Raw genomic sequence first — 25,285 nt, 5'->3', positions numbered from 1 at the left:
CAAAACCTAGATGTAATTGTACACCAGTTGCTGAAAGCAAGCATGCAGATGCAAATAGTGAAACAGGCAAATGATCTTCATAGAGAGAGGATTCAAGTATAAGAGGCAGAATGACTTGTTGCAATTGTACAGGGCTGTGGTGAAACCATATCTGGAATATTGTGAGTGGTTTTTGTCTCCTTTTCTGAAGAAGGATATTCTGGCTACGGAGGGAGTGCAACAAAGGTTTACCAGCCTGATTCCTGGGTGGTAGGGCTGACATGAAAAGAGATTGGATCAGTTAAGACTATATTCACTAAATTTTTGAATTAAGAGGAGGGAGCCCGATATAAACCTACAAAATTCTAATAGGACAGGACAAAGTTGATGAGGAAGTACGTTCCTAATGACTCAGAAGTCTAGAAGCAGGGGTCACAGTCTGAAGATCTGGGTAGGTATAGTTCTTAGGGATAAAGTAATCAAAGAGTATGGGAAGAAACAGGAACAGGAAATGGATAACACGGTGTGGAGCTGAAGGAACACAGCAGGCCAGGCAAAATCAGAGGAACAGGAAAGCTGACGTTTCAGGTCAGGACCCTTTTGTTTTTAGGGAGCACTGATTCCATTCACCAAATTGTGACCACACTCAAATACACCTCATTACAATGAGAAAAATCCCAGGTATATCCTAAAAATACTAGATGGAGTGGAGAGAGGGAATAGCGCAAAAAATAATGGAACCAAACTCCCAAGAATTTAGTTTATACTTCCAGTTCTGAATGCAAGGACAGATCAAGGAGTCTCTGAAGCGTTTCCAGGCAGTGTTGGGGATGGGAGGGAAAGGAGACAGTGAGCAGCCATTGTGGCTAGGTGGTTGTGTCCCTACCTCTGAGCGAGGTGGCCTGGGTTCAAAGTTTCACCTGTTCCAGAAGTGTGACATAAGCCTCTGAACAGGTTGATGACAAATATCAAGGATACGGAAGGGGACTCAAATCTGTGCAGACTGGCAGCCTCAAACTAAACCATTGAAGAACATTTGGCTGATGGTTAAGAGACTGATGGTAGCAGCCACAATGTTGTTTTACTTTCCGCTTAAAATCTAGACTTTATCTTTAAATCAATCTGTTCAGACATGTTATGACATACCGTTGGGGCAGATGAAGCTTGAATCTGGATATTCTGTCCTCGAGGTAGGGATGCAACCATTGCACCAATTGATCCCTAGCGTGCAATACTGGTGAAGTCGGCATCCGTTGCTCAACTAAAATTTCTTTTGAATTGAGTGGCCTGTTATGGTCAGTTCGGAGACTATTTAAGGGAGCTGTGTTTTCTTTTTTTGTAGGTCTGGAGTCACTTCTCAGCCAAGCAAGCTAAGAATGATTGCAGAGACAGTAGGAATTGCTGATTTTGTTCCATAAAGGACATTGGTTTCTATAACAATCTGATTCACTAATGTCCTGTACAGTACGAAATGTACCATCTTTAACTTGCTTGGCTGAGAAGTGACTCCAGACCTACACAATAAAAACGGCTTAACCACCAGCCAAATGTTCTTCAACAGGTTGGTTTGAGGCTGCCAATCTGCAGATTTGAGTCCACTTCTGTATTCTTGAAATTTTTCATCAACTTGTTTAGAGACTTATGTCACACTTCTGGAACAGGTGAAACTTTGAACCCAGACCACCTCAATCAGAGGTAGGGACACAACCACTTAGCCACTAAGGCTGCTCACTGTCTCCTTTCCCTCCCATCCCCAACACTAGTTGGCCTAGAAACCCTTCAGATACTCCTTGATCTGTCCTTGCATTCAGAACTGGAAGTATAAACTAAATTCTTGGGAGTCTGGTTCCATTATTTTTTTTCCCTCTCCCCTCTCTTCACCCTATCTAGTATTTTTTAGGAGATACCCGGAAACTTTCTCATTGCAATGAGGTGTATTTGAGTGTGGTCACAATTTGATGAATGGAATCAATACTCCTGAAAAGCAAAGGAGTGCTGAAGAACAGAGTTCATTTTAAAGTGATGACAGTACCATAATAGATTAAATGAAAATTCTCACTAATGTTATGGTGGTTCAATTCATTTTTACCAGGGCAATTTTCTTTATAAACTGCTTATCATGATTGAAGTTCACATACTACAGCCTCCATTTTGACAGGGATTATTCTGATAAGAGAGCAGCCACTGCTCCTGTGAGAAAGTGGACTCCCAACTGTTCATTGTTCAGGAAGGCCCTGCATCCAGATGATTCCACCCACGTCCATTTATGCAGTGTAGAAACAAATTAAAACATTGTATTCAGTGATCCTACCATAAAGCTCTGAACATTTACATGAAGCTGCCAGTCCATTATCTCATGGAATTTTAAAAAAAGGCAAAACATCCTGACTCGCTAAGCATCTATGGAAAGAGAAACAGATGGTACAATTTTGACAGTCATGTGCTGATGGCATAACCAGAAATGTGCGCCACTTCTGCCATCTTGCTTTATCGCATTTCCCATGGATTGATTCTGTGGCAGGGAGAGCTAATCAGTTGTGAAATTCACCAGCAGCTGAAAATGCAGCAGTGATGTGGTGAACTACTGAACAACAAGCTGGACCAACAGGGAGGCTCTGCATCATGATGAATGGTCCCTGCCCAATTCCTTTGTCATTGACATGAGATTTATTGCGAGCCTAAGTTGTTGCTGGTATTTTCCAAAATTACATTTCACTTGTAATCATTTCACTTTATTCATTCAAACATTATCCTTACTGATTCAAATTAGCTTGACCAGGGAGCTCAAAACATTGACACAACATAATTATCACTCGTTGACGGTGACGGGGGAATTATGGAAATTATTGGCCAAGACAGAGTCATAGAGCTGCACAGCATGGAAACAGACCCTCCAATACAACTCATTCATGCCACCCAGATAACCTAAATTAATCTACTTCCATTTGCCAGCATATTCCTCTGAAACCCTCCTATACATATACCCATCTAGATGTCTTTTCAAATGTTGTAACTGTACCAGACTCAACCACTTCCTCTGGCAGCTCATTTCATACATGCACCACCCTCTGAAAAAACTGCCCCTTGGGTCTCTTAACCTTTCACCTTAAAGCTACGTCTTGTAGTTCTGGATGCCCCACACTGGGGAGAAAACCTTGGCTATTCATTCTACCCATCACCCCTCATGATTTTATAAGCCTCTATAAGGTCACCCTCAGTCTTTGACACTCCAGGGAAAATAGCCACAGACTATACAGCCTTTCCCGAGAGCTGAAAACCTCCAACCCTGGCGATATCCTTGTAAATCTTTTCTGAACCCTTTCAAGTTTCACAACATACTTTCTAAAGCAGGGAGGCCAGAATTTCACACAGTATTCCAAAAATGGTCTTATCAATGTCCTGTACAGCCACAACATGACCTCCCAACTCTTATGCTCAATGCACTGACCAATGAAGGCAAGCATACCAAATGCCTTCCTTACTATGCTGTCTACCTGCGACTATTTTCGAGGAACTATGAACCTACAGTCCAAGGTCTCTTTTTTCACCAACACTCCCCAAGTGCCTTAACAATAAGTGTGCAAGTCCTGCCCTGATTTGTCTTTCCAAAATGCAGCACATCACATTTATTAAAGTTAAAGTCTATCTGCCATCCCTTGGCCCATTGGCCCATTTGATCAAGGTCCCATTCTACTGTGAGCTAATCTTCACTGTTCACAACCCCTCCGATTTTGGTTTCATCTGTAAACTTACTAACTGCACCTCCTAGATTCACATTCAAATCATTTACGTAAATGCTTTTTTGCATCAACTCTTTGTTGAATATTCATGATTTTGTCAAACATTGTGTTTGCCACTGTGAGACATAACAGTAGCTAGAAGCTGAGCCATCCTTTCCTTCTGTGAATAATAAAGGACTCTGTCCTAGATCACTCCGTGGGTAATTGAATATGTGAGTAATTGAAATCTGATGACCTGTAAAAATTCTGTCAGTCAACACACTGAGATTGATGCACAAGTGTACAGTACTGACATTGCCTCTTTTTCTTATTTTAACTGTTGTCATCACTCTGCCACCCCAGCCATGACACCAGGTCTTCCCCACTTCACTCCTCCATGCCTCGACCCCGGTCCATACAGCCCCAGCCCACCACTCATCTTTCTAAGTTCCAAGCTTCCATGAAATCTGCCATCCTTTGATTTTACAAAATGAGGGAGAGGAGCTGAAGGATATCTATTAACTATACATGGCTGACTAGTGTACACTACCTTTGATGAACCATTAATGAGACACCACAGCATTCTCATGTGCTGCTGACTGTTTCAAAAATAGGATGTGGTTAGCCTTTGGTTTGCACTAACGAGTATTCATGGCATTCAAATGTATCAAGAGTACAAATCAGCCACAGGCCAGCACAACAGCCCACATGTTAAAAAAAATGCCAAAGTTATGTCTGCATCTTAAGCTGTAGAGGTATCAAAATAGTGCATCCCACCTAACATACTTTCTCCACGTCATGTTTTCCAAAAGAGCAGATTCCATTACCGTACACCCAGGATTGCATTTCAGGTCCATAGACATGGAAGGAGAAATAGGTCCTTCAACTCATTGAATGGTACAGCAGATTCAATAAGATCATGGCTGATCTGATCTGATCATGTTTAAGACCATGAACATTCAACAAAAAGTGAATGCAAAAATACATTGCATCTTTTTGCAATAATGCTCTGAGGAATTGGTCACTTGACCTGAAATGAGAAGTCTGCTTTTTCTCCACAGATACTGCCTGACCTGCTAAGCTTTATCAGCAATTTCTGTTTTTGTTTTTAATACTAAACTCCACTTTGCTGCATTTTCCCTATAACCATTGATTCCGTGACTGATTAAAAATCTGTCTCGTTTTTTAATATCTCAAATGACCCAATCTCAAGAGCCTTTGATCAGAATCAGGATCACCAAAACTGTATCCAAACTGTAACTAATTGATGTAATCTAGATTCATACCATAAAAAGGGACATATTCATCAGCGCTGTGAGGTATTGTGTGGGTGAAGCCAATCATTGTGTTCTCATTTACTGATCATAGACACAGCCCAGGACCCATTCAGAATAAGAACCACAAACTTGTATCAGCTGCAGGATTAATGCAAGTTATATTTATAGGATCTGTTTATACAGGCTATATTGAATCAACTTGCTTTCTTCTGAGCAACAGTCAGCTCTACACCTGGTACACCCAGACACCATGTAACCTTTTATTCACAGGCTTGGAATCACAGGATGCTTAGGAATGAGGAGGCCACCAAGTCCATTTTCATTTAAACATGCAGGACAATCCTCCACTTGCCCCACTGCCCAAGAGGTTGTTTCTTCAGTATTTGTACTTTTCACCTCCACCAAGCAGCCCATGCGTCCATTCCCAGTGTTGACACTTTCTGTGAGGGAAACAGCCCCCCATTATCAGTCTTAAAGTTGGCTTTGAATTTAAACTGTATTCACTTGGGCCTACCACACTATTTAAATTAAAGTAGTTACTCTTGAATTTCCACAATATTGCACTGTACACACTTGACCCCTCAGACTTCATGGCCTAATTGTCTCCAATTACAATCCTAAGTTAATGTGAGCCAGATGCTCATAAAAGCAATAAAACATCACAATTGCACATTGCATGTAGATTAAACTTTACAAGTTATCAATCAACACACATGTGAAAATCTGTGTTTTAAAAAGTCATTTTATATACACTCCAGTCCATTATTTCACCTGAGCCACTCCAGCACATGTAGTAGTATAAGTGAAGCAGAGTGATTTAACGTGTGTGCTGTTGAAAACCAGGCAAATCTGCAGCGCTGGCATGAAGTGGTTGAGCGCAGATAGATTGCAATTCAGCAATAGCAGCATTACTGCCAGGATTTTATGTTCAGGGCTGGGCTTCATGAGGAAGGTGGACTTGTTCTGAACAGACACACAACTGTCACTGTCCGCTAAGAACATAGAACATAGAACATTACAGCACAGTACAGGCCCTTCAGCCCTCGATGTTGTGCCGACCTGTCATACCGATCTCAAGCCCATCTAACCTACGCTATTCCATGTACGTCCATATGCTTATCCAATGACGACTTAAATGTACCTAAAGTTGGCGAATCTACTACCATTGCAGGCAAAGCGTTCCATTCCCTTACTACTCTCTGAGTAAGGTTTCAGCCAAGCTTTCTATATTTCCCAGCAAAAGAAGACAGTGAAGCACCCTTGTCCATAGGAATATGCAGTGAGAAGCAAGGCCAAATGCTGCATGGGCATCAGTGCCAGTGTCAAAACACAGTATTGGAAGAGAGAGAACATGTACCTGCATTTTCTGTTCCTGCAATCCAAGCTGTAGCCAAGTGTCTAACATAGCATATGGCATGTGCACAAATGACTTCCGTTTCTGGAGTAGCCCCTTCCACGTTGGTAGATGTTTAAAGGAAATCTCCTAAGCTCAGTCAAAAACACATTTCAGCCAGCCAGAATCAAGAAAGCATCAGCTATATTTCAAACTTACCTGTTCAGGCTCAGTGCAGAGTAAGACAACATGGAACCAGACCTTTTGGTTCAACTCATCTGTGCATACCAGGTTTCCTAAACCAAACTAGTCCAATTTGCTTGCAGTCCTGAGGAAGGGTCATTAGACCTGAAATGTCAACTCAGATCTTTTCTTCACAGATGCTGTCAGACTTGCTGAGCCTTCTGTTTTTGCTTCCATATGGCTCATATCCTTCAAAACCTTTTCAATATATGTGCCTGTCTTTTAAATGTTGTAATTGTAGTCACCTCTACCACTTCTTCTGGCGGCTTGTTCCATACAAGCACCACCATCTGTGATGGAAAAGTTGTCCCTCAGGACCCTTTTAAATATTTCCCCTCTCACTTAAACTAATGCCTTTTAATTTGGACTTCCCTACCCCGGGGAAAAGACTTTGGATAGTCACCTCATCGATCCCTCTTGTGATTTTATAAACTTCTCTAAGGTCATAGAATCCCTAAAGTATGGAAACAGGCCCTTCGGCCCGACACGTCCACACCAACACTTAGAGCATCCCACTCAGACACCATTCCCCATATTCCACCTAATCTACACATCCCTGAAAACTATGGGAAATTTAGCACGGCCGATCCACCTAGCTGGCACATCTTTGGGCTCTGGGAAGAAACCGGAGCACCCAGAGGAAACCCATGCAGACATTGGGAGCACGTGCAAACTCCACATAGACAGTTGCCCGAAGGTAGAAGTGAACCTGGGTTCCTGGTGCTGTGACAGCAGTATTAGCCACTGAGCCACAGTGCTGCCCCTAAGGTCATTCCTCCCTGGAGCATAGGAGGCTGAGGAAAGTCCCAGCCTATCTAGCCTCTCCTTATAGCTCAAACCGTCCAGTCTTAGTAATATTCTTGTAAATCTTTTCCACAACTTTTTCCATGTTAAAGATGACCATGAGTCCATTGTCAATTGTCAGAAAAACCCATCTGGTTCACTAATGTCCTTTAGGGAAGGAAATTGCCATCCTTACTTGGTCTGGTCTATATGTGGCTCCAGATCCACTGCAATATGGCTATCTCTTAACTGCCCTCTGGGCAATTAGGGATGGGCAATAAATGCTGCCTAGCCAGCGATGCCCTCATCACATGAATGAATAAAGAAAAAGAAATCCTTCCTATTAGCAGGGCCACCAGGCCTAGATGTCCCCACGAGAGAAGGGGCAAAACTTGATTTCTTCTTGGGAAATAAGGCAGGGTAAGTGATTTTGGTGTTAATGGGGGAGCACACTGGAACTAGTGGTCATTATTCTATATGTTTAAAAATAGTTATGGGAAAAGATAGGCCTAATCTAGAAGTTAAATATCCAATTTAGAGCAAAGCCAATTTTGGTGACATTAGACAGAAACTTTCAGAAGATGACTGGGGGAAACTGTTCCAAGTAAAATGATATTTGGTAAATGGGGAGCCTTCAAAAGATTTCACAGCCAGTATACTCCTGTTAGTGTGAAGGGCTAGGTAGTCAGGTTTAGGGAACACTGGATGTCTAGAGGTATTGAGACTCTGGTCAAGAAAAAGAAAGCATAAATCAGGTATAGACAGCTGGAATAAATTTAGTTACTGAGTTGAGCAACAAAGAAACAGACCCTTCGGTCCAACTTGTTCATGCCGACCAGATAGCCTAAATTAATCTAGTCCCATTTGCCAGCATTTGGCCCATATCCCTCTAAACCTTTCCTATTCATGTACCCATCCAGATGCCTTTTAAAAGTTGTAAATTTACCAGTTTCCTCTACTTCTCTGGCGGCTAATTCCATACATCACCCTCTGCGTGAAAAAGATGCTCCTTAGGTCCCTTTTAAATCTTTTCCCTCTCACCTTAAACCTATGCCCTTTAGTTTTGGTCTCCCTTACCCTGGGGAAAAGGCTATAGCTATTCACCCTATCCATGCCCCTCATGATTTTATAAACCTCGATAAGACCACACCTCAGACTGCAATGTTCCAGGAAACATTGCCCCAGCCTATTCAGCCACTCCCTATAGCTCAAACCCTCCAGCCCTGGCAACATCTTATAAATCTTTTCTGAAGGCCTTCACATTTCACAACATCCTTCCTGAAGCAGGAAAACCAGAATTGAATGCAGTATTGGAAAAGTGGCCTAACCAAAGTCCTGTACAGCCATAACATGACCTCCCAACTCATATGCTCAATGCACTGAACGATGAAGGCAGGCATATCAAGTGCTGCCTTCACTGTCCTGCCTACACATGACTCCAGGCGCACAGCAATGTGGTGAACTCAACTGCTCTTTGGGTAAATAGCGATGAACAATAAATGCTGGCCTATATCTTTAGTATCAATGTGTACAACTCCAACTGCGCACGGTCCCCTTTGAGAAATTGCAGCCACCATTCAAGGTATCCTTGACCCTGGCATGGTTGGGGGGGTGGTTTAATACTATCATGGAATCTTGCTCATGGCCTCAGAAATCCCTATCTATGCACCCGACTAGAGAGTCCCTGACTGCAATTGTGTGCTTGGATGTTGCCATTCCCTGCTTTACAGAAGAGCCAATCATAGAATCCCTACAGTGTGGGAACAGGCCTTTTGGGCCAACAAGTCAACACTGACTCTTGGAGCATCCCACCCAGACCTATAACCCCCTATAACACACCTAAGCTACACATCCCTGGACGCTATGGGCAATTTAGCATGGCTAATCCACCTAACCTGCACATCTTTGGACTGTGGGAGGAAACCAGAGTACTGGGAGGAAACCCACACAGACATAGGGAGAATGTGCAAACTCCACACAGACAGTCACCAGAGCGTGGAATTGAACTCAGGTCCCTGGCGCTGTGAGGCAGCAGTGCTAACCACTGAGCCACTCGCCATGGGTACCGTCATGGTACCAAAGACTTCTTCGCTGCTGTTATTTTCCCCTGAGAGTACTTCACCGTTCCGCTTAAGAATATGTAAAATGGTATATTTATTTGAGAGGAGAGGGCAGCTTTGTCTACCTCTCCTGGCATTCACCCATGTACCTGACTGTACTTGCATGTGACCAACTCCCTGAAGCTACTATCTATCTCAAACTCTGCATCCAGTATGCTCCTCTGTGCTTCCAACTGCCGCTCCAACCAATCCACGCAGTCTGACAGGAGCTACAGCCAGACACTCTTGCATCCATAGCCGCCAGAGACACTTGACTGTTCCCTGATCTCCCACATGTGAGCAGGGTTTACCACACCAATGACTGCCATTCTGCCCCTTTTGCAACTAGCAGACTAGGGGGGGAAAAGGTCTTGCCTCACTCTTACGTTATTGATGCTCACCATCCTCAAAAAAATCAGTTATTCACCTAGGCCTGCTCTTAGCTGATCATGAACTTTTGGTAAAAAGTCCATAATCTTTTGGTAAAAAAAAATTATTTGTAATAAAATTTCTACTGAGGCCATTACCATAGCTTTTCCCAGTAGCCATGATCATTCTACTATTTATTAATAATCCCATTTACTGTCAAAAGGGAGTTGATGGCTGAGTGGTTGTTATCACTGGACTGTAAATCTATAAAGCCAGGTAATATTCTGGAGACTCAGATTTGAATCCTGCCACAGCAGATGGTGGAATTTAAATGAAATTAAAATCTGGAAATAAGAGTCTAATGATGAGCATGAATCTGTTGTCAATTGTCAGGAAAAGCCTATCTGGTTCACTAATGCTCTTTAGAGAAGAAAACTGCCATCCTTACCTGGCCTGGTCTAAATGTGACTCCAGGCCCACAGCAATGTGGTTGACTCTTATCTGCCCTCTGGGTAGTTTGGGATGGGCAAAAAAAAATGCTAGCTTAGCCAACGATGCCTTCATCCTGGAAATGAATTAGAAATAAATTGAACCTGGCTCAACCATGCTCAGACAGTGCATTCCAGACCCTGACCACTTGCTGCACGAAAGACATTTCCACATGTCACCTTTGTCAAAAAGCACCCAGGCGAATACACGAAGTGGAAAGGAATAGAGGAATGTGAGGGGTAGGTCATGCCTTACAAACCTTATCGAGTTTTTTGAGGATGTGACTAGAAAAGTTGATGAGGGTCGAGCTGTGGATGTGGTGTATATGGACTTCAGTAAGGCATTTGATAAGGTTCCCCATGGTAGGCTCATTCAGAAGGTCAGGAGGAATGGGATACAGGGGAACTTAGCTGCTTGGATACAGAATTGGCTGGCCAACAGAAGACAGCGAGTGGTAGTAGAAGGAAAATATTCTGCCTGGAAGTCAGTGGTGAGTGGAGTTCCACAGGGCTCTGTCCTTGGGCCTCTACTGTTTGTAATTTTTATTAATGACTTGGACGAGGGAATTGAAGGATGGGTCAGCAAGTTTGCAGACGACACAAAGGTCGGAGGTGTCGTTGACAGTGTAGAGGGCTGTTGTAGGCTGCAGCGGGACATTGACAGGATGCAGAGATGGGCTGAGAGGTGGCAGATGGAGTTCAACCTGGATAAATGAGAGGTGATGCATTTTGGAAGGTCGAATTTGAAAGCTGAGTACAGGATTAAGGATAGGATTCTTGGCAGCGTGGAGGAACAGAGGGATCTTGGTGTGCAGATACATAGATCCCTTAAAATGGCCACCCAAGTGGACAGGGTTGTTAAGAAAGCATATGGTGTTTTGGCTTTCATTAACAGGGGGATTGAGTTTAAGAGTCGTGAGATCTTGTTGCAGCTCTATAAAACTTTGGTTAGACCGCACTTGGAATACTGCGTCCAGTTCTGGGCGCCCTATTATAGGAAAGATGTGGATGCTTTGGAGAGGGTTCAGAGGAGGTTTACCAGGATGCTGCCTGGACTGGAGGGCTTATCTTATGAAGAGAGGTTGACTGAGCTCGGTCTCTTTTCATTGGAGAAAAGGAGGAGGAGAGGGGACCTAATTGAGGTATACAAGATAATGAGAGGCATAGATAGAGTTGATAGCCAGAGACTATTTCCCAGGGCAGAAATGGCTAGCACGAGGGGTCATAGTTTTAAGCTGGTTGGTGGAAAGTATAGAGGGGATGTCAGAGGCAGGTTCTTTACGCAGAGAGTTGTGAGAGCATGGAATGCGTTGCCAGCAGCAGTTGTGGAAGCAAGGTCATTGGGGTCATTTAAGAGACTGCTGGACATGCATATGGTCACAGAAATTTGAGGGTGCATACATGAGGATCAATGGTCGGCACAACATTGTGGGCTGAAGTGCCTGTTCTGTGCTGTACTGTTCTATGTTCTATGTTCTATGTTCTAATAAGAATCCTATAACATAGAACATAGAACAGTACAGCACAGAACAGGCCCTTCAGCCCACAATGTTGTGCCGACCATTGATCCTCATGTATGCACCCTCAAATTTCTGTGACCATATGCATGTTCAGCAGTCTCTTAAATGACCCCAATGACCTTGCTTCCACAACTGCTGCTGGCAACGCATTCCATGCTCTCACAACTCTCTGCGTAAAGAACCTGCCTCTGACATCCCCTCTATACTTTCCTCCAACCAGCTTAAAACTATGACCCCTCGTGCTAGCCATTTCTACCCTGGGAAATAGTCTCTGGCTATCAACTCTATCTATGCCTCTCATTACCTCAATTAGGTCCCTCTCCTCCTCCTGAAGACAGTTTTAGTATGGAGGGGCAAAATGTGTCAGTGCAGGCTTGGCAGGCTGACGAGCTTGTTCCTGTGCTGTATTGTTTTTTGCCTATTCTTCAAAGACATTAAATCTGTGCCCTCTGCTTCTCAATCTTTGCAACTTATATGGCTAGTATTTTGTACTCCCTATGTGTCCAGACCACCATTCAATCAATTCTGTCAAATCCCATCTGAAACTTTTCTTCTGTAAGGGAAAGAGTCCCAACTTCTCCAATCACTCCACATAAATGAAAGTTTCTCATCTTCTTAAGGTGTGGTGCCGAGAACTGAATACAAAGTTTAGTTGAGGCCAACAAGTGCTGTAGATAACTTTAACAAACTTTCTTGCTCTTGCACTCCATGCTTTTATTTACAGAACCCAAAATGCCTCATGAATGCACTGTCCTGCCAACTTCATTAATTTATACACATGTACATGCAGGTCCTTCTGCTCCTGCATGCCAACTAGAAACATACTCTTTGTTTTAGAGATAGCAAGAACTGCAGATGCTGGAGTTAGAAATAACACAGTAGGGAGCTGGAGGAACACAGCAGGCTAGGCAGCATCAGAGGAGCAGGAAAGTTGACCTCTTCAGAAATAGGGACATGGAAGGGAGCTCAGAAAGAAATAGAAAGAGGAGGAGTGGGGCTGAGGAAGGTAGGTGGGATGGTGATAGGTGAAAGCAGGTAGAGAGTGATGTGGATTGGTCAGTGGGATGGGAGGAGTGTATAGGCAGGAGGGAAGATTGTGTCAGGTCAAGGTGGCGGGGATGAGGAGAAGAGTTGGACATGGGATGAGGCTGGGGCTGGGGAGATTTTAAAACTGGTGAATTCCATCGTTAGGCCATCAGGCTATGGTGTCCCAAGGCAGAATAGGAGGTGCTACTCCTTCAGTTTGTGGGTGGTGTCATTGTGACATGGGAGGAGGCCCAGGATGGACATGTTACCCAAGGAGTGAGAGGGAGAGTTAAAATGGTTGGCGACCAGAACATGTTATCGTTTGTCATGTAAAGAGTGCAGATGTTCTACAAAATGGTCTCCGAGTCTATACTTTGTCTCACCGATGTGGGGGGGGGGCCATATTGGGAGCAGCGGATGCAGTCAACCAAGTTGACAGATGTGCAGATGAACCCCTGTCTGATAATGGAAGGTTTTTTTTTGCCTTGGATGGAGGCGAGAGGGGAGGTGTCAGGTCAAGTGTAGCACATCCTGCAGTTGCAGGGAAAGATGTTGGGAGGGGTGGGGTTACAGAGGAGTGTGGAACAGAAGAGGGAGTTGCGGAGAGAGTGGTCCCTATGAAAGGCAGATAGCGGTAGGGTGGGGAGTGAAGTATCTCCTTGGTTTTGGGGTCATATTGCAGGTGGCGGAAGTGGCGGAGAATGATATGTTGTATGCGGAGGTTGGTTGGGTGATATGTGAGGACCAGGGGGATTTATGTCTTTATTTTTGTTGTAGGGGAGGGAATATGAGGGCAGAAGTGGGGGAAATGTAAGAGATGTGATTGAGGGCATTTTTGATCACTGGAGGGGTGAGGGGGTGGCAGGCGTTATGGCCCTTGAGACCAGAGGATATCTGGGATGCGTGGGAGTAGAACTTCCCATCTTGAGAGCAAAAATGATCACTGCGCAATTCTCCACATTAAACGTTATTTATCGCTATGACTCTGATTATTCCACCATGCTGTCTAGGTTATTTGAATTTCAGCATGATCCTCCTCCTCCCTATTCATATTATTCCAAATTTTGTACTATGTGAAAATTGTAAAATTGTGCCCACCTTGTGTATACCAAGTTGCAAAACATGCGTATATATCATGCAGGATCTAACTCAGATCCCTGGAGTACTCTACTCTTAACCCCCATTTATCTGAAAAACAACAAATTTGCCACTACCATTTTTTAAAATCCTATTTCCCACACAATTCTGTATTTTCTTTGAGAATACTGTCCTTTTAGTTTCATGAACTCTATCTTTGCTCTCAAGTCAGTTGTGTGGCACCGTGTAAAACTCCTTCCTAAGTCCACGTTTATCACATCAATAGCAGTACTTTCATCAACCCTGTTACTTTCTCAAATTAATCACGAAAGTTAGTTAAACATGACTTGCTCTTTAAAAAATTCTTGCTTCTTATTTAACCTACAACTATTAATTTTGTCCTGCATTATCATTTCTAGAAGATTCTAAATTTAACGAAGGTTAAACTGACAGGCCTGTAGTTGCTGGGCCTATCATTACTTCCTTTTTTGTACCAGGGTATATATTTGCAATTGCTGGTACTCACGTCCAATTCAAATTGAAGAAAAACCAATAACTTTGGCTGCAATTTCCAGACTCACTTCCCTCTATAACCTTGGATGCATCTCTTCCATTACTGAAGCAATGATAAACTCAAAATTCAGACAGCCTATGAAATACCCTGACCTTATAAATTTTAAGATTTAAGTGCCTGAACCACCTTATCTTTCAACATGACCTCCCCAGTATCAGCTTGCTTGATAAAGACAGATGCAAAGTTTTCATTTAGTTTCTTGGACAAGTGTCCAACTTCCATTCATAAATTCCATCTTTGTCTCAATTCATCCTTATGCCTGGTTTGACCATGTATTTACTATTTTTAGGGATAATTTGTTATTGCAGCCACTCTCATCTGACCAAGTGTTGCATTTTTCAGGAACTGTACAGATGTGTATTCTTTAAGGCTTCTCGTGCACCTGACCTAGTTATAAAGACTCTTCTGACTGATTAATCCTTTGGTAAATAAGAAGGGATGGCCTCTCAGTTTAGCTCATGTTATACAAGTTCAAATATTCTACTTGAGGTATTGTTTACCAGACAATACATAGATTCTCAGGAGCTATGAAACTTTTTCCATTGAACATTTGAAGAATGCTTAATTTCCCTGTAATTGAAGAGCTGCAAATTAAATTGTGCACATTTAATCTGAGGAGAGGATTTTATTTGTGGATCACAGAAGCTCAGGAAAATTTCAAAATTTTAGTCATCAGGGAATCTCAGCCCCTTTTAGTTGGACCATCAGGCAATTAGCCAGTGAACCAGAGATAGAGTACAAAAAGCAAAGTAAACCAAAGAGTTACAGGATTGTTGGAATTAGCAAGCTAGTTACTTTAAATCTGTCATCTTGTAACTGACACTGCAGACAGTTTCTCCACTCCGCACTTCCCATGGTGATGCCATAGACTTTCATTGGATTGATCCACAAGAACAGCAGTGGTTTGCCGGCGCCTTCTGTGGGGCAACTGATCATAAAACACATCTGCTCCTACATTTGGAATGATTTATAGGCCGGTAGGCCCTGGTATAGGTCTCAAAATAGGATCTTCTAGAGCAGCTGAAGGAAACTACCACAGGACCTCGAGATCCTTTGCATCTTAGCTACCCTATCAAAACCTTTGGAACAGATCAACTGAAGGCAGGGCAATAATAGCTACTCACAATGTGGCATCCCATCACATGCTTACTGACCAGTGGCATTGCAAGTAATTATTTGATAATAAGCAGCTTAATACTCAAAAGTAACAGAAAAGCATATGTTGAGACAAAGTAAATGATTTTTGCCAATCTGACTCAAGATTGTATCCATGAGCTTGATTTCAGTTTTTCACAAGTCAATTTTATTTGTGCTCTCTTGTTAGTGGCCAGCATTCACAAGTTGCCTGCAGCATCTGTTCTGACTGATATCAACTTTCCGATGAAAGGAAGAAAGGGAATGGTTGACTGGGCAAGAAACTCTGAAGACAAAATTACTATCCCAAAAAACATATTCATGCCTGCATCTCCAGGTGAAGTCTGGAAACAATTATGCTTCTTTCACATTGATAAAAAAAAGACTAGAAGTTGGAGTTTTCATCTTATACTTACCAGATGAGGCCACAAGAAACAGACTTCAAACAGGAGACATCATTTATTACAAAATGAGAACAGAGTGCTAATTGGTTGGGCTATCATTGGCTTGGAGATGCAACAAGAACAATTAACTGTCAATCTTCATTTTCAGACTGGACAGGTAGATTCTGATTAGTTAGCATTGCCAGGGGAATGCAGCAGAATTTGACTGTCACCATGACCCTTTGTTTTTGAAATATCTATATCAATTATTTTTGCCTCCACAAACCAGGATTCTATACATTTATTTATGTAGATTCTAGCGCATGCACAATTGATCATACAACGAATACCAGCTGTGCACAGTCAGAAAGAGTACTAGACTCCTACCCCTCGTATACTTCTCAGAAGGAAAGTGCTGGACAGTGTGAAGGAGGCTTTAGCAGAGTGAGACAAAGGCTGAGTGAGTGAACTGGACGAGTAGGAATTCAGTGCAAAGGGGGTCAAAAGTATTTTGCATTATGTTTGCTGCAAGCAGTAAGTGCTCAAAGCAAGAAGTGAGTGGGAGAAGATGGAAGATGTGGATCAAGAGATTGACCTGCATTGAGACCAATGATGGAGTAATGTCTTGAAGCACAGTGTGACGAGAGTGTAGGGAAAGATTCTGATTGTTGCGTAGGACTGGTGAATATTTCTACTCTTTAAAGTAAAAGTAGGTCCTTAGGCACACTTGCTGTCTCTTTTTTTTAAAACAATGGATGGTTAACTAATAGATTAATGCTGGTGATTTTTAAAATAGAAAATATTGCTATATACTGAATGTAAGATAGATAATGTGTTGCAACTGCAGTACACGGAAACTGCTGGACAACAGTGATCCAGAGTGGGCACATCTGTAATAAGTATTTGCAGCTCAGGGAACTTTGGATCGAAGTTGCAGAACTGAAGTCTGAGTTGCAAATGTTGCACCACATCAGGGAAGAGGACTGTTACATGAACATTATGCTCCAGAGGGTGCTCACACTCCACAGACTAGGTGGTTCAAAACTGGTGAATGATTAAGGACAGGAGGGTCTAGCTGCAGGTGAGGCAGGTATGAAAGCTCAGAAGGTTCAAATTAAGGACCTCAATTGCTATAATAGTCAAATAGTTAATAGCTGTGTGGACATGAGTGAAAACTAAGCGATCATAGCACCTTAGTACAGGCAGCCATTCAAGTGGGAGGAGGAAATAGGAATGTAGTTGTGGTAAGGGACAAGGGACTATGTAATGGGGTTGGGGGGGTGGTGGAATGTATTGCTTTCTGCAACCTAATGCGAGAGTCTGAAAAGTTGCATTACCTGACAGTGGGTGGAACGGTAGCTCGATGGTTAACACTGCTGTCTCACAGCTCCAGAGACTTGAGTTCGATTCCATCCTCAGGTGACAGTCTGTATGAAGTTTGCAGATTCTCCCCATGTCTGTGTGGGTTTTCTCATGGTAATCTGGTTTCCTCCTACAGCCCATAGATCAGCAAATTAGGTGGATTGGCCATGTAGAATTGCCCGTCATCTCCTAGGATGTTAGCTGCGTGGATTAGTCGTGGGAAATTCAGGGTTACAGACAAGGTGGGTCCAGATGGAATGTACTTTGGAGGGTCGGTATGGGTGAAATGGCCTACTTCTGCACTGAAGGGATGCTAGGGTTGAGGACATCTTCTTGGGCTAAGAGAAGGGAGGGGCGGGGAAGGATCTAGAGATGCTGGAGAATCCAAGATAACAAAGTGTGAAGCTGGATGAACACTGCAGGCCAAGCAGCATCTCAGGAGAACAAAAGCTGACGTTTCAGGCCTAGACCCTTCATCAGATCCTCTCTGATGAAGGGTCTAGGCCCAAAACATCAGCTTTTGTGCTCCTGAGATGCTGCTTGGCCTCCTGTGTTCATCCAGCTTCACACTTTGTTCTCAGGGGAAGGATCTAGCTGTCATTACCGTTGCTGTACAGACGACATTGAAAGGACTAGAAAGGAGGATCTGCTGAACAGTGAGGAGCTAAATTTAAAAAAAAGCTCAAAGTTAATAATCTGGGCTGGAGCATTTCAGCAAAGACAACAGGTTGGATATGCTCAGATTGTTTTCTCTGAGAAGACCTGCCGGAGGGGGGAGTGTGAAATGGAGGATTGACAGTGTACCAGGTTATGAGAGGCATGGACAGAGTGATTAGAAAGCAACTGTTTCCTTTAGCCAAAGGAATTCGAACAAGGAGACATAATTTTAAAGTTAAAGGCAGGAGTTTGAGGAAAACCTTTCTCACCTAGAAGGTGATAAAGGTCTGGAATGCAGTGTCTGGGAGGGCAGTTGAAGCAGGAAACCTCACAACTTTTAAAATGTATTTGGATGAGCTAGTGAAATTGTCATAACATTCAAGGCAATGGATCTGGTGCAGAAAAGTGAGACAAATATAAGTAGTAGTATATTATTGGTGGTAGAAAAGATCAAAGAACAAAGAAAATTACAGCACAGGAACAAGCCCTTCGGCCCTTCAAACCTGCACCAACATGCTGCCCATCACAACTAAAACCCCCTACCCTTCCAGGGACCGTATCCCTCTTTGCATATCCTATTCATGTATTTGTCAAGACACCATTTAAAAATCACTATAGTATCTGCTTCCACTACCTCCCCTTGGGAGCCAGTTCCAGGCATCTACCACTCACTGTGTAAAAAAACTTTGCCTCGTACATCACCTTTAAATCTTGCCCCTCTTCACCTTAAACATATGGCTGCTGGTAACTGACTCTTCCAACCTGGGAAAAAGCACCTGACTTTCCACTCTGTCCATGTTCTTCATAATCTTGTAGAACTCAATCAGGTTGCCAATCAACCTCCGACTTTCCAGTGAGAACAACCCAAGTTTCTCTAACCCCTCCTCATGCCCTCCATACCAGGCAACATCATGATAAATCCTTTCTGTACCCTCTCCAGAGCCACCACATCCTTCTGGTATTGTGGTGACCAAAATTGAACACAATGCTCCAAATACAGACTAATTAAGCTTTTATAAAGCTGCACATTACCTGCCAATTTTTAAACTTAATTTCCTGGCTGATGAAGGGAACCATGCCATATGCCTTGTTGACTGCCTTCTCCACCTGTGTTGCCACTTTCAGTGGTCTATGTGCCTGTACAGCCAGATCTCTCTGCCTATCAGTACTGTTAAGGGTTCCGCCATTTACTGTATATGTTCCATTTAGATTAGACCTTCCGAAATGCATTACATCACATTTTTCCGGATTAAACTCCATCTGCCATTCCACTGCCCAACTCACCAACCGATCTATATTCTGCTATATCCTCTGGCAGTCTTCATCACTCTCTGCAATTCCACCAACCTTTGTGCCATCCACAAACTTATGAATCAAACCAGTTACATTTTCCTCCAAATCATGTGTCTATATTATAAACAGCAAAGGTTCCAACAATGATCCTTGAGGAACGCCACTAGTCACAGCCCTCCATTCAGAAACACACCCTTCCACTGCTACCCTGTATCTTCTATGACTGAGTCAGTTGTTTTTATCCACCTTGCAAGCTCACCTCTGACCATGTGCAACTTTACAAGTTTGATGAGTTGAAGGCGCTCTTCTGTACTGTGTGATTCTGTGACTCTCATTAGAGATAAGGTGTTTGGAAAGCTAATGGAGCTAAAGACCAATATATTCACTCATTCTGATGCGATGTATCCTAGGATACTGAAGAAAATCATTACAGAGATAGTGAGCCCATTGGTATAATTGTCCAAAAATCCTTAGATTCTGAAGAATTTCCAAAGGATTGAAAAATTGCCGACGTAACACCTTTATTTAAAGAGGGGAGAAGACAAACAGGTAACTATAGACAAGTTAGCTTAATGATTGTTATTGAGAAAATATTGAATCTATTATAAAGGATGTAATAACACAGACAATGTGATGCCAAGCCTGTACACCATATGACTGGTGGACCAATGACGGGTGGACCATCACAGAACACATCCTGTTGACCATTCACAGCTGGCAGCAGTCTACTCTTGGTCGACTCATGCTGGCAAGCCTCAGTTAAGTATATCCACAATTAAATGTGATTCTGCTATTCAAAATTATTTATTAACTAACCTGGATTGTGCTAAGACATATGTCAAGTCACCATAGTCCCAAAAACCTTAAGGCTGCTACCTCATTAGACAGACAACTGGTGGTGAGCTTAACATGAGGAGGGTCACCAACCTTAGGCGCGGGGTGATGTTGAGAAGGGGGGACCTTCATTTCGGGTTAGAGGAGGTTCGCCTAGGATGGAGCAATTAAACTATATGGAGAGGGTAGGTAGGCTTGGATTGTTTTCTTTAAAACAGAGAAAACAAGGAAGGCTGAAGTGTGATTATGAGGAGTATGGTTAGGGTGATTAGGGAGTAGTTGTCCTCCTTGGTTTTGGGTAACGGGCAGGAGATTCAGGCGGCAGTGAGAAAAACCTGTTTCTCTCAAGAAAGTAGTGAGAATCTGAATGCACTGCCTGGGAAGTGGTGGAGGCTGGAAAACTCACAACCTTTAAAAAATAATTGGGTGAGCACTTGAAATATCATGCAAGGATATGAGACAACTGCAGGAAATTGAGATTAGTGTATCTTTGGTCCCAATTATTGTTGGTGCAGACTCAAGGGACCAAAGTGTCCTTTCTGTGCTTGTGACTCGATAACTCTTCATGATGATCTCAGACAGTACAGGAATTGAACCCATGCTGTGGGAATTCCACTGCACTGCAGACCAGCCAACTGAGGTAACTGACCCTCAAAATATACACTTGAAACAGTCAAAGATCATCGGCTGGGCCTACACTGTGGTGCATTTGTGTGTGCTGGAAACTATATACCAAAATACTTGGGATCCGCTTTTATGTAGGCAAAATGAATTTGTACGTTCACATTTTTCAAAAGCAAAACACTGTCAGAAGTCACACGACACCAGGGTATAGTTCAACAGGTCACCTGACAAAGGAGCAGCGCTCTGAAAACTTGTGATTTCAAATGAACCTGTTGAACCAAAACCTGATGCCCTGTAACTTCTGACTTTGTCCATCCCCGTCCAACACTGGCACCTCCTCATCATAAAGGAAAATGTCATTGAGATAGCTAAACATTGTTTCATCCCCATGATGATGCCCTGACCAATCAGAATCTACTTACCTGGTCTCACAAAGAAGATTGAGAGTTAACTGTTCTATCTGCATCTCCAGGGCAATGATGCCCCAACTAATCAGCATAATACTTTTCTCATTTTGTAAACACTGCTGTCTCTTTTTCAAGTCTGTTTCTTGTGTCTTAATTCTGATAAGGGCAAGACAAAAAACTTCCAATTTCTCACCTCCTTTTAGCATTGTTTAAGTTATATACTAACAAGCATTTATTTGTATTTCCTTCTGCACACTATCCTATGGAGTAGCGAGTAAAATTGATGTTTGTGAGAGGAAACACATTTGACTGGGGAGCTAAATTACCCCTGGTGTTCTCGCAATGGCCTGTGACAATTATGCCATTTTCACAAGATGTCTGCCACCCATTTTGACAATGATACAGATTCTTCTTTTCTCTTCTTATTTTTAGTAGCACACAAAGGCAAGTGTTTATGTCTGCTTCTGCAGCTAGATTTTGCCTGGAACATGTTACTAGCTTGTTGCTGGAGGGATAACCTATGGAAAGGGCTTACAGACCTGTTTGGCCAAGTTTTTCTCTGCATGTTCTCATGTATCTTCTATGTCCATTAAGCCCTTGAAGAGTAACATGAACCCAGAGCATCGGAGCTAGAGTTAGGGTTACTACCACTGTACCATAAGAAGCCCACTGTACGACAGGCTGGCAGATACATAACTCCTCTCTGATGGAAAAGGAAATTGATTAATAGATGGAAGAAAAAGTGTTTTCAAAGCTTAGGGAAAATGGCAACCTGAGCAGTACAATCAAAGAGTTGCTACCAGGCAATTTGAGCTGAACTGTCTCCTATACTAGTTGTTTAATGATTTTTGTAATTTGATTTTATTTTCAGAATGGGATGAATCTGCAGTTTTTGTACTTGGCACAATATTCTACAAAAATTTGGGCCTTATATTACCCTCTCCAAGGTAAGACTGTATGCATCACTAGCCTGGCCCTTACTTCGCCAGGCTGCTATTTGGCTCATTTTCTGCACGACTTGAAAACAAAAATGAATACAAAAGCTGGAAAGTTAATTTTTCAGGTTGGGACCCTTCTTCAGAATGATGGGCCCTGACCCAAAATGTCAACTTTCCTGCTCCTCTGATGCTGCCTGGCCTGCTGCATTTCTCCAGCTCCACACTGTGTTATCTCTGACTCCAGCATCTGCAGTTCTTGCTAACTCTGGATATACAAGCTACCCTTTTGGAAACTACAACTGAATGAGCATAGAACATAGAACATAGAACAGTACAGCACAGTACAGGCCCTTCAGCCCACGACAGTGTGCCGAACTTCTACCCTAAACTTAATGTAGATCTAACCTCGACCCCTAGCTTATACCATCATCCATATGCCTATCTAATAGCCGCTTAAATGTCCCTAATGAGGCCGGCTCCACTACTTTCTCTGACAATGCATACCATGCCCCTACCACTCTGTAAGTAAAGAACCTACCTCTGACATCTCCCCTATATCTACCTTCACTCACTTTAAAACTATGCCCCACGTAATAGCTACCTCCACTCTAGGAAAAAGTCTCTGGCTGTCCACTCTATCTGAACATCTGATCATTTTGTACATTTCTATCAAGTCTGCTCTCCTCCTTTGTTGTTCTAAAGAGAAAAGCCCTAGCTCTCTCAACTTTTCCTCCTAAGACCTTCCCTCCATTCCAGGCAACATCCTGGTAAATTTCCTCTGCACCTTTCCCAACATTTCCACATCTTTCTTGTAATGAGGTGACCAGAACTGGACAAAATACTCCAGATTTGGCAGAATCAGGGCTTTGTATAGCTGGAGCATAACTTCGCGACTCTTGAACTCAATCCCTCTGTTAATGAAAGCTAACACACCATACGCTTTCTTAACAACTCTAACCACCGAGTGGCAGCTTTCAGGGAACTGTGGCACTGAACACTAAGATCCCATCGCTCCTCCACATTGGCAATAATCTTTCTGTTAACCCTTTATTCTGCTTTCAAGTTTGTCCTTCCAAAATGAACCACCTCACACTTTTCAGGATTAAACTCCATCTGCCACTTCTCAGACCAGCTCTGCATCCTATCAATGTTCCTTTGTAACCTAGAACAGCCCTCCACACTATTCACAACTTGACCCACGTTTGTATTGTCTGCAAACATACTAATCCACCCTTCCACTCCTACATCCAAATCGTTTACAAAAATCACAAATAGAAGACGACCCAGAACTGATCCTTGTGGTACACCGCTCGTAACTGACCGCCATGTTGAATATTTTCCATGCACTACCACCCTTTGTCTTCTAAGGGTCAGCCTATTCTGAATCCAATCTGCCACATTTCCTCCTATCCCATGCCTCCTTACTTTATGCATGAGCCTACCATGGGGAACCTTATCAACACGCCTTACTTAAATTCATGCATACCACATCCACTGCTCTACCTTCATCCAAGTATTTGGTCACCTCTTCAAAGAATTCAGTAATGTTTGTGAGGCATGATCTACCCATCACAAATCCATGCTGATTATCATGAATCAAACTATGCCTATCCAAGCAATCATGAAACCTATCTCTCAGAGCCCTTTCCAATAATTTGCCCACCACTGAAGTAAGACTAACTGGCCAGTAATTTCTGCGGTTATCCCTATTCTCTTTTTTGAACAAGGAAATGATGTTTGTCACTCTCCATTCTTCCAGCCCTATACCCGTGGACTTTGAGGACGAAAAGATCATCGCCAAAGGCTCTTGCTTCCCATAGAATCCTTGGATAAATCCCATCAGGCCCGGCAGACTTATCTATCTTCAAGTTCCTCAGAATTCCTCATATATCTTCTTACTAACATCCACCTCCTCTAGCCTACCAGCTTGTTTCACACTGTCCTCCCTGATAACTAAGTCCCTCTCAGTTGTGAACACCGAAAAAAAGTATTCATTAACGACCTCTCCTATCTCTTTAGGCTCCATGCACAAATTCCCTTTCCAATCCTTGATCGGCTCTACCCTTCCTCTGGCCATTCTCTTATTCCTCATGCATGTGTGAAAAGCGTTGGAGTATTCCTTGATCCTATCTGCCAAGTTTTTCTCATTCCCCCTTATAGCTCTCTTCAGCCCTTTCTTTAGCTCCTTCCTGGATAACTTGTATCCCTCTGGTGCCTTTTCCGTTCCTTGTTTCCTAAATCTTATATAAGCTTCCTTCTTCCTCTTAACTAGTCGTTCGACCCCTCTCAAGAAGCGAAGTTCCCTCACTCGACTTCATCTTCCCTGCTTGCTAGGGACAAACATATCAATCACATGCAGTATACATTCCTTATACAATCTCCACATTTCTTTAATGCTCTTCCCTGACAGCATCTGTTCCCACTTTATGTTACCCAGTTCTTGCCTAACAGAATTGTAATTACCCTTCCCCCAATTATAAACCTTACCCTGCTGTCCCTGAGTTACTCAAGTTTTTTGTAATGGCCACAACATCGTAGTTCCAAGTACTGACTCATGCTCTAAGTTCATCCGCCTTATTTCTGATACTTCAGCATTGAAGTATACACACCTCAAGCCATCCCTGTGCCCACAATTACGCTCCATCAACCGTGCATTTCTTTATTAACAACCTGATTCCCTGTTGAAACTGTTTGAAGGCTGAATACCTCATCCTCTGAATTACGAATCTGGTTCCCCACCCCCTGGCAATCTAGCAGTGATACCAATTTTGATACTTGGAAACAATTTTGAAATGAACTCTGCTGGGATTCTTTCATCTGCATGGTGAGAATCAGACTTTGAAATGGAGCCATTAAACCAAGGCATGACTTGAAATGATAATTGATAATTCTCTCACAGTAACTTCCCACGGTGATCCAACAAGTAAAGAAATAACATGGATTAGTTTCTCTGTCATCTTGGGCTGTTTGAGGGATCCATCTGCCATTTGACAAGGTGTTTGCTGACATCACAAAAGTTATGACGATTCAAAAAGTTTATTTCTGCAAAGTGCTTTCAAACATCTTTCAGATTTCATATGGTGCTATATAAAAGCATGACTTTGCTTTTCCACAGTGACCTATTGAATTCATAAGTTATACCTGCCTTGTGTCTGAGCATTTATCA

The 25,285-nt window shown here is 42.8% G+C and overlaps 1 protein-coding gene across 17 annotated transcripts in view; it reads left to right on the top strand.

Annotated features, from left to right (window-relative positions):
* The window catches only part of adgrb3 (adhesion G protein-coupled receptor B3), a 1,393,543-nt gene that overhangs the window by 464,974 nt on the left and 903,284 nt on the right, over window positions 1–25,285 (top strand). For all 17 annotated transcript variants that reach the window (XM_059645517.1, XM_059645509.1, XM_059645512.1 and 14 more), the window contains 2 exons: window positions 15,812–15,958; window positions 22,053–22,128. In XM_059645517.1, coding sequence (XP_059501500.1) covers window positions 15,812–15,958; window positions 22,053–22,128 — 223 coding nt within the window. The remainder of the gene's footprint in view (window positions 1–15,811; window positions 15,959–22,052; window positions 22,129–25,285) is intronic.

The sequence above is a fragment of the Stegostoma tigrinum genome, chromosome 4 (genome assembly GCF_030684315.1).
Source record: "Stegostoma tigrinum isolate sSteTig4 chromosome 4, sSteTig4.hap1, whole genome shotgun sequence".
NCBI lineage: Eukaryota > Metazoa > Chordata > Chondrichthyes > Orectolobiformes > Stegostomatidae > Stegostoma > Stegostoma tigrinum.
The sequence above is the reverse complement of the archived record's forward strand: the minus strand, read 5'-3'. Positions and strand labels throughout refer to the sequence as shown.